Genomic DNA, 9,340 nt, shown 5'->3' on the forward strand with positions numbered 1-9,340 from the left:
ACATTATAACATTGAAATGAATGAATGTTGAAAATTACTATTTGGTGAAAAATTTTCCTCAGCGCGGCTACATTGCAGCCCGACGAGGACGATTTCAAACAACAGGAATCCCACAAGTGGCCCAAAGTGTGTCATGACCGTCATCACACCCCGCCCTGCCGCCAGCGCGGCCTTCTTGTGTCCTGTACCGCTTTGTATCTCTTAGCAGGTCCTCCTCCTCTTGGTCCTCTCCTGGTTTTCACCCACTGCCTTTAGCGGCATTACACTATTTATCGTTTTTCCCAACCGACCACAGGGGACCACGACCCCCACCAGGGATGGACCATTAATTTCGTATTTGGTAATCGCTATTCGTAATCGACTACATTCGAATATCGAATTTGGGTGTATTCGTATTCGTATTCGAATAATTATTGATAGAAATCCAAGTATTCTATTTCGTATTCGAATACACAAACACAACTCTGGTATCCACTCCAGCACGAGTCCCGCACACACTACTGGATCCCCCGGCCGCGGCCACCCCGCCCTGCCCCGCCGCGGGGTGTTGGATCCCCGCCTGGCCCGGCCGTGTTTGGGTCCCGCGCCTATAGCCGCGGCGGCTGACGGCACGGCACGGCACGGCACTGACAGCCCCCACGGCAGGCACCCGCCGCGGTGGTAACCAGCAGTCCTGCGAGGCGTGTGGTGGAGGGACCGGCGCGGCACGGACAGGCCGCCAGACAGAGTTGTAATGGGTCCACAAGGAAGGGTGAGGTGAAACAAGCCAGTGCCTGTAAAGTGCCGTACTGGTAAATGTTGTGAGGAGAAAAAAGGTCAGTGTGACAACGTTCGATTTTGCACAAGCCGGCGAACAGAAACAGATTAATGGACGGAGAGTGGGGAGAAGCAAGGGAAACGGTACATGGAAAGTGGAAAAAGGGAACACCAACAGTTAGGCGCACGTCCTGGTGGCCAGAGCCCAGCCAAACTTAACTGACAGGCCCAGCTGCACAGTCCAACACAGTGGCCTTGTAATCGCCCACACCAAACTATTTTTAACCTTTAGACAGCGGAGGAACTGTATAGTCAGTCCAGAATTCAATCAGTCCGTTTTGTATGGCAGAAATATAACAAACCTCCAGATTGCAGTTGAATCTGTATAGAGACGATAGTTAAAACATCTTTTATGCGGCATAACTATTTTTATGCTACAGTTCTAAGGTCGGTAGTGACTATATATAGAGGATTCATTTTGGGGGGGAGCTACTCTTCAAATACTGCTGCCGTCTAAGGGTTAATCTTCTGCACTCCACAATGGTTAGGTTTTCGATGCAACACCAGATACACGAGAGACTTCCCGTATGGGTTCCTCAACTTTCTCAATTCAAACACGAACATAAAACACTTCACAAGGAGTTTTAAAGTCTCTGGTATTGGTTTGGAGGCTTACTGACCCACCATGGCGAACTGTGAAAGTGGCCCTGACAGCAGACACCTACACGGGGCTGCGACGAACATGAACACCAGACAAGATGCTGAGGAGGCAAACATAAGGGAGACCACTGCCATAAAACTGAGATAGGTAAAAATACATGAAGCCAGGGAGGTCTAATTCCAAATATCTAAACTATACCTAACAATTGTAACCTAACCCATGGGGGGATTTCACTCCTCCCACTCCTCTGCCATAAAACAGAGATGGGTAAAAATTCAGGAAGTCAGGGGGGTCTAACTCCATTTATCTTAACTAATTGTACCCTAACTGAGGGGGGACTTCACTCCTCCCTCCAACCCCCCTTTATTTTAATTTAACCAAACAAATAAGAGAAATTGTCTTAAGATTCATAAGGAAAACAGGGATGGGTAAAAATACAGGAAGTCTGGGGGGGTTTAACTTCATTTATCTTAACTAATTATACCTAACAATTGTAACCTAACCCATGGCAAGATTTAACTCCTTGCAACTCCCCATTGTTTTAATTTAACCAAACAAATAAGAGAAACTATCTTAACCTGGTAGCAGCGGGGATCATGTCTCTTAATGGTCCATCTAAGCGAGAAAAATGAGAAAAAAATCATCACTCACACAAACCATTTCATAATATATATCAAACCATTTGTGATCAGTTTATGTATCATCTATTTTGGGGGGTTTATATCATGGCACAAATTTGGCCCATCACTGCTACACGGTAAAGCCACAAATTTGGTCCGTCGCTGCTACCGGGTTAAGATTCATAAGGAAAAGTCAACACAGAAAGCAAGGAAACTAGCCAATCTGAGACATCCAGCAATAACACACTAAGTTGTAATAAAATTCTAGTTGGAGGAAATACTGTAGAAACACTCATTTACCAACAGTCTTATATGCATTCTGGAATACACCAAATAAGAAATAGAAAAAACATTGCAAATAACTTATTGTACAGAATAATATCCAGCAGGGGAGAAGCGCCGCCACAGAAGGCAGAAAAAGAAAAAAAAGTGATGCCACAGGAGGGGGAAAAAGAAGAATGCCACAGAGGGAAGATTACTGGATTCAATCAAATAAAAAAAGAAATAAGGATTCATCAAAAAAAGCAGAATGAAATTCAAAAATATAAATTTAAAAGACCAAAAGGCAGACGGCAACAGAAAAATGGGGACAGGACATGAAGAGGGTTGAACTGCAATCATGAATGGCAGAAAAGAATATTTGAATAGAGAGGGAGGATTTGTGAAATATATACCAACCAAATGTGTCAGAGAATGAAAGTCAGGGAATGGAAGTGCAGTCAGAGGAATGAGGGCAGAGTGCAGAGTGCATTGAGTGTGAGAATGGATGGAAGTGGGATGGATGAAGTGTGAATGTGCATTTGTGTGTGAAAGATGTGTGATAGGGTGAAGTGGTGAGAAGTGGAAGAAGGAAGAGTGAAGTGAAGAAAAGTGGAGTGGCCTTTAAATGGAGCTAGGAGAGAGGAGTGACCAGAAGAGAGAAAGTGAGATGAGACCAGAGGAGGGAAGAAGGAGAGGAGGGAGTGGAGGGAGCACGGAAAATGAGGGATGAGTGGATAGGTTAGGGAGAAAATAGGAGAGATCTTTGAGAGACTTTGAGCAGAAAGAGGAGAAGAGAGAGAGGAGTTGGAAGAGCTCTTCTGCTCTTCAGCTAGGAGGGTGGGTGGAAAGGATGCAGGCGATAGAGAATGAATGAATGAGAACAAGGAGTGGGACAGAATGAGTGAACTAGTGAGGAGAAGTAGCAAAAAGTCTAGTCTGTCAATATACAAAATTCAGAAGCAACAAATCTCAGTAGAATATGAAATGTATGATAGCAGGCCATCTTCAGCAATTTCCTTTAGAGCAAGAACCTATAATGTGAGGTTAAACAATGGGAACAGGCAAACAGATAGAGACACAAAATGCACTATGTGTGATGGGCAAGTGGAGGATTTGAACCCTTTCTTTGTGGTTCCCAGCATTTGAGGACGCAGAAGAAACTCATACAGATTACGAAAGGAGAAAGGAAAGTGGAAGAAGCAAAGTGAATTGTGTATGGAAAATGAAAAAAAAGAACAAAGTATATAAAAGATAACATAGAGTTGCTGTTTGATGGACACAGAGTGGAAGAAGCAAAGGAAATTATGTGTGGAAAGTGGAATAACAGGAAACATCAGCGGAAGAACCTGGAGAATTGAAGGGACAAGACTGAACTAGACTACTGAAGCTCGTCAGGGAAGCGCCGTTAGAAAGACAAAGCTTCCCAAACAACACCTGACCCAACCCAGGAGTGTTCGGGCCGTGCGTTGATCAGCTGTCCATGGGCTTGAGGGGATCCGTGTAGTGTGGATGGCTGTAGGGTGGAGCTGCTCACCAGGATAAGAGGTTGTTGCAGGTAAGAGCTCAGGAAGTGTGTGAGAGGACCCATCCATCAGTCATCCTCCCATTCTTCAGTCTGTCTGTCAACCCTCATTCCACCATTCTATCCATCAACACCCCTATTCTATTGCCAGAAATTCCACCTTCCCATACATCTACTTGGCCTCTGTGTGCCACGAAACCCACGAGAAATCAATCCAGACCCGAAAATTGTTTCTGCCATCGGGGATTGAACCCACAACCAGCCAAACGGGAAGCCACTTTTCTACCAGTCTGGCTAAAGAGGTGCCCCCCTAGCTGACTGGGTTTTGGGTGATTTTTTCGCGTTGGGCGTGTTCACTACACTTTATCCAACAATTTTTCCCTTATTGACCAGTTCATCCACCATCAGTCCTTCTTTCCACTAGTTGATCTAGCAGCACTCCCCCTCTCCAGTACTCCTTTATCCACCAATCTTCCCCCTATTCATCAGTCCATCCATCAGACCTATAAGTTAAGAACGTAGTTGATATATTTTTTGGCACTCCCCAGGGCACGGTGAAGCATGGCGGGCTACGGGGCACCAGTGGGGGAGAGGTGTCGGTTTTGTGGCTTGGACCTTCCCCCCGATGCCGTGGCTGTCATGACGCACATCAACACACACTGGCGGCAGTTCAACCTGGAGTCCCTCTCGCTGAGTCCCTGTGCCTTTGAACCCCAGCTGGACATACGCGTCGGCAACACTCCGATCACCCCCGAGGACCTGGAGGTGTCCACACACACCGAGCAGGGCTTCCAGTACACCTACTCACCGCAGACCGAACCTTCCAACCTGACGATTAACGGCGCAAGATGTTCGCCTTTGAACCTCACCGGACGTCCAAAATCAACATCCCCGCTGTCGTCGCCCTTACCCGCCCCTCCTCCACCCCCTGCCAGTCACCAGGCACCTATAGGGGTCCACCCTGGCCTCATCCCAAACAACTGCCACCACCCATACTCCCTGGGCATGCTGGGCACCCCGCAGCCCCCTCCCCAGATACAGCCAACACCCATCCCCCAAAACATCAACATGATCCCCCACATGGAGCCCCACGAGGAGGACCTGGGGATGATGAAGAGGAGGAGACGGCCCGACAGGAATCCAGAGATGAGGTGTCACATCTGCGGCCGGACGTTCTACACGAAGGCCTCCTACGATGAGCACATGGACAGCCACATGAAGGACAATGAGTACATCATGAATGCCCAGATGGACCAAGGCCACATCATGCCAAATGTCATGTCCTGTGCGGTTCAGGACAAGCCGTACAAGTGTGCCATGTGTGACAGAGGGTTCCTGTACAAAGAGGAGCTTCAGGAGCATGCAGAGAGTCATGAGGCAGCCAAGCCTTATAAGTGTGACATCTGTGGTGCTGGACTGTCCCACATCAGTGCCCTGCGGAGGCACAGACTTGCCCACAGTGGGTACAAGCCGCACAGGTGTGAAATATGTAGTCGTAGTTTCTTTCAGAAGTGTGACCTTCAGCGGCACTACCCGACACACGCCAAGTCCAAGCAGCAGTGTGGCGTGTGTAAAAAGAAATATTCGTCCCTTCATTTCCTAGAAAACCACAAATGCAAGGCCCCTGAACCCAAGCCCTTTAAGTGTAACATATGTGGTGAAGGCTGTGCCAACAACATGGCCTGGAGTTACCACATGTGGAAACACACCAAAAACCCTATTTTTGTGCCCTTTCAAGAAAAGTTTACCCCACAAACTGAAAATTGGCCTGTTCGCAGCGGGGTGTAGACATGGCAGCGCTATTTTTTTCATTTTAGCCAGGAAGATATATCCCAATGTGGGCAATGTTAAAGCACTCATACAGGGTGCTTTATTTTTACTAATATTATTAAAATGATTTATTGATTCTTTTAATGAGCATAGAACTGCATGAAATGATGTTGAAATAATTTTGAATGTTTTTTTTCTACAATATGCTATTTTCATCAAGGCAAGAAAATTTACAGTCTTTTATGAATTTTCATTTGTAATTCTCAAATTTTTTTAATTTGAATACAGCTCTGCAAATGGCATTGAAAATAGGTGTCACCCTTCTGCCCAAGAAAGTTAAGAGAATTTAAATTCTGGTGTTAGTGAGCAGCTATAATGTCCCACTGCAAGCAGGCCAGTTCTTCATGTGAGTGACTGAATGACACAGCTGATCAACATGCCAGTTCATGTCTTGACATCTTGACAGGATGAGATCCTATCCTTTGAAAACCTTGGGACCAGATATTTTGCCAAATTATGGATTTACTTCAGAAGGAACATTGTCAGTAATAAGGTAACTACATCATCTTTGCTAAGTTGTAAATCTTTCCCTGTCATTTGGCACCCTTGCTATAGGCTGCTGATACTTTTAACACCCAAATGTTAGGCTGCTGATGCTTTAAATATCACAAATACAATGTGTGCTCATAGCTGCTGAAACAATGCTTCAAGCATTAACCTTTACTGGTACAAATGGACAAGTTGTATCTGTACTCAAATGAAGTGACAGACTGAATGTGTTGGTGGAAGAAACTAGAACAACTTGTCTAGATCCTGGGCCCACACTTATAAAGCAGAGACTTCATCTAAGGCTCGTCTGAAGCAATCAAAATGCAGAACATCCCACAAAGTCCACAGGAATTTGATGGCAGCACACCGCGCCTTAGGCTGCCTCTGTGGCAAGGGTTGAGTTCTACTTCTACACCTTGAACTGACATCTGCATCTTATGTGGGAAATGACTTGTGTCTACAGGTAAAAAATTCTTTTATAAGTATGGGCCCAGGGCCTGCACAGTGGACAGGAGCAGCTCACCAGATTGACAAGCATCTGTTATAGAATGTGTTGTTGAGTGAATGGTATCCATGACACAACAGTACCACCAGTACAACATCCCTGCCCCGCATGTTTTGTGGTTGGAGGACTGAGCCACCTCCTGGCAACACTGGTGCTGCAGCAGGCTGTGGCATCATTCTGAACAAGGCTTGCATCAGTTGTGGGACTAGTTTCATGTTCGTGTGGAGTGCCATCTCCGTGAAGACCAGGCTGTAGAGTATTGTAAATGTCAGAATATCCCGGTACAGTGTGCTAAGTGGAATCATTGGTGCAGCAACAGGATGTGTAATAATGTTTTGTGCTAAAACTATTTGAAAATTACCTATCCAGTTTTGTATTAGATTCTTCATGTCCTTCATGCAAGAGTATAAATTCATATATTTTGCAAAGAAAAGAAAACTTGACCAGTAATTTAAGCAGATTTATGTTTACTGTATGTAGAGTTGATCATCAATTGCTGCAGGTGCCAGCAATATTTTAAACAAACTTATCCATAATATTTTGTGTATACATTGTGTTCAACAAAAATTCCCATCAGTGTGTATGTAAAAGTAAAATGAGTTTGGAAATGTATATCTGCATCACTTATAAGAAGTTCCTTGGAACAGTGGACCTTCAGGCGCAACAACTCTTCAAGTCATGTTATTTTTATTCCTTCCAAAATATTATTGCAACAAATATCTATATGTTGTTGATGCTTTTAGTACATATTATAAGCTTATATAAGAACAATTTTTACTCTACAAGTAAAAATACCTAGTCATGAAATGTACCAAAGATCTCAGCTCCTATATGTTTAAACTGCAACCCAAGTTTCTAAAATAAAAACGAGAATTATGTAAAGCACTAGATTCATTTTACAGTAACAAAACACAAAGGTGATTATTACAGTGACAGCCACTTGATAGATATCCATGGCCATGCAAGCTGTAATTATGTCACTGATACAAAGTTACATTCTTCTCTTGTCATCATTATAAATATTTGTCTTCTCTGAGTAGTATTGATAAGGACAGATTGATGTAGGAGAGGTTGTCACCACACTTCCCAGCCTTTATTAGTGATCTCTGTGTGTATAGTTGGGGAATTGTCTGCTTTTGCTGGGAAATTATGAGTTTAGGGCAACAACTAATACCCAAAAGCCAATTTTTAATAAACCCCAAGATAATATTTTGAGAGTAAGTTATGTGTTAGTGAGAATACTTCAAGAGTGTGTTGTGTTAATGACTATAATATTTCAAGAGCTTATTATCTGTTAGGGGTGATAGTATTTCAAGAGTATGATATAGAAATTATGTTAATGAAGGACACACACACACACACACACACACACACACACACACACACACACACACACATCATTCTCATATATAATAGTCCACAATTTAAACGTCCTGTCCACAGAAGAGGCATTCCTAGAATATCACCTGGCTGAACCAATGGCAGCCCTTTGTCACATAGTTGCTCAATCATCCTCTTAATCTGTGCAGGAATATGATCAAGCAGACTCCACCTCATGCAAAACAGTTTAATCCTATGTTAGTGAGGCTTATTTCTCTCATGTAACTTTGCCTGCTGAACATCAAAGGCTTAGGACATTGTTTTTCCACCTGTTTTACCCTTTTTTTTTTCAAGGAACTCCTGCCTTTCCCTTGAGAAGAATGTTGTGATCTCGTAGTAACGTGTAAGGAATCATAGAGCAACAGACATGAACCATCCCATTCATGTCCTAGCTAGAATGGTTGTGACATCTGGTTCTTCACGTATGATAGAGTATTTAGATAGATAGGTAGATAGATGTTGATAGGAAGATAAATGTAGTGTTGGATAAGCAATTAATGAAAAAAATCCCTCCCTTTAGTTGGGTACAGAAGAGGGAGAAGAAGAAAAAGAAAAAGAAGAAAAGTGAATCAAGAGGAACAGAGAAAAAGAAAAAAAAATGAAGAATGAAGAATAGATGTTGATAGGAAGATAGATAGATATTGTGTTGGATAAGCAATTAATGAAAAAAGTCCCTCCCTTTTAGTTGGGTACAGAAGAGGGATCGAGGAGAAGAAGAAAAAGAAAATGAATAAAAGTGGATGAAGAGAAACAGATAGAAGAAAATAAAGAAAAAAAATTGAAGAAAAGAAGAAAAGGAACACGGATCGAATCACATCCTCGTAAGACAGGAAGAGGAAGTGAGTCATCTCCATGTAAGGAGTTTAAACTAGAGATCATTCAGAAGCTCTCGAGTTAAAAACCTGACCAATTCCACAAATGACATAATGACCTTTGAGGAGAGGCTGTATAGGCCTAACCTAGCTACCCGCCCTCACCAAGGAGACTTATTATCTTGGCCCTCACCCACATTGATAGGAGTAGTAAAACAACATTCACCCATTGGAAAGGAAAAAAATAACCTCCTCTGCAATGTAGGATATATTACATAAGTTATATATGGTCATATTAAGATTTCTCCGCCCAAGAACACACATTTCACAAGGCTTTCGAAGGAGTTGTGAGCATTTCCAGGAGTAGTTTTATGGCCCTGGTGGTAGTTTGACCCTTCCTCTGTACCGTGAAGCTGAAGAAACACTCATTAGAACCCGACTGACCCCCTCTTTGACCCTCGAACACATATTTGACAAGGATTTCGAAGGAGTTGTAGGCATTTC

General features: G+C 43.5%; 1 protein-coding gene across 5 annotated transcripts; it reads left to right on the forward strand.

The window, feature by feature from the left end:
* The first annotated feature begins 36 nt into the window (after positions 1 to 36).
* LOC127002956 (zinc finger protein 112-like) lies at positions 37 to 7,526 on the forward strand. Of its 5 annotated transcripts, none has more exons than XM_050869264.1 (3): positions 37 to 815; positions 3,438 to 3,853; positions 4,369 to 7,526. In XM_050869264.1, exon 3 carries the CDS (start codon positions 4,382 to 4,384, stop codon positions 5,606 to 5,608), a length of 1,227 nt encoding a protein of 408 aa, XP_050725221.1. In that variant the 5' UTR covers positions 37 to 815; positions 3,438 to 3,853; positions 4,369 to 4,381; the 3' UTR covers positions 5,609 to 7,526. The 5 variants fall into 5 exon arrangements, with proteins under 5 accessions (XP_050725221.1, XP_050725222.1, XP_050725223.1 ...); XM_050869265.1 differs by having other exon boundaries at positions 3,468 to 3,853; XM_050869266.1 differs by having other exon boundaries at positions 37 to 751.
* Positions 7,527 to 9,340: the final 1,814 nt, after the last annotated feature.

The sequence above is a fragment of the Eriocheir sinensis genome, chromosome 24, assembly GCF_024679095.1.
Source record: "Eriocheir sinensis breed Jianghai 21 chromosome 24, ASM2467909v1, whole genome shotgun sequence".
Taxonomy (NCBI): Eukaryota; Metazoa; Arthropoda; class Malacostraca; order Decapoda; family Varunidae; genus Eriocheir; species Eriocheir sinensis.

What these genes read in the sequence shown, in the direction of transcription:
- LOC127002956 (XM_050869264.1), top strand. Translation starts at nt 4,382, where the DNA reads ATGGCGGGCTACGGGGCACCAGTGGGGGAGAGGTGTCGGTTTTGTGGC.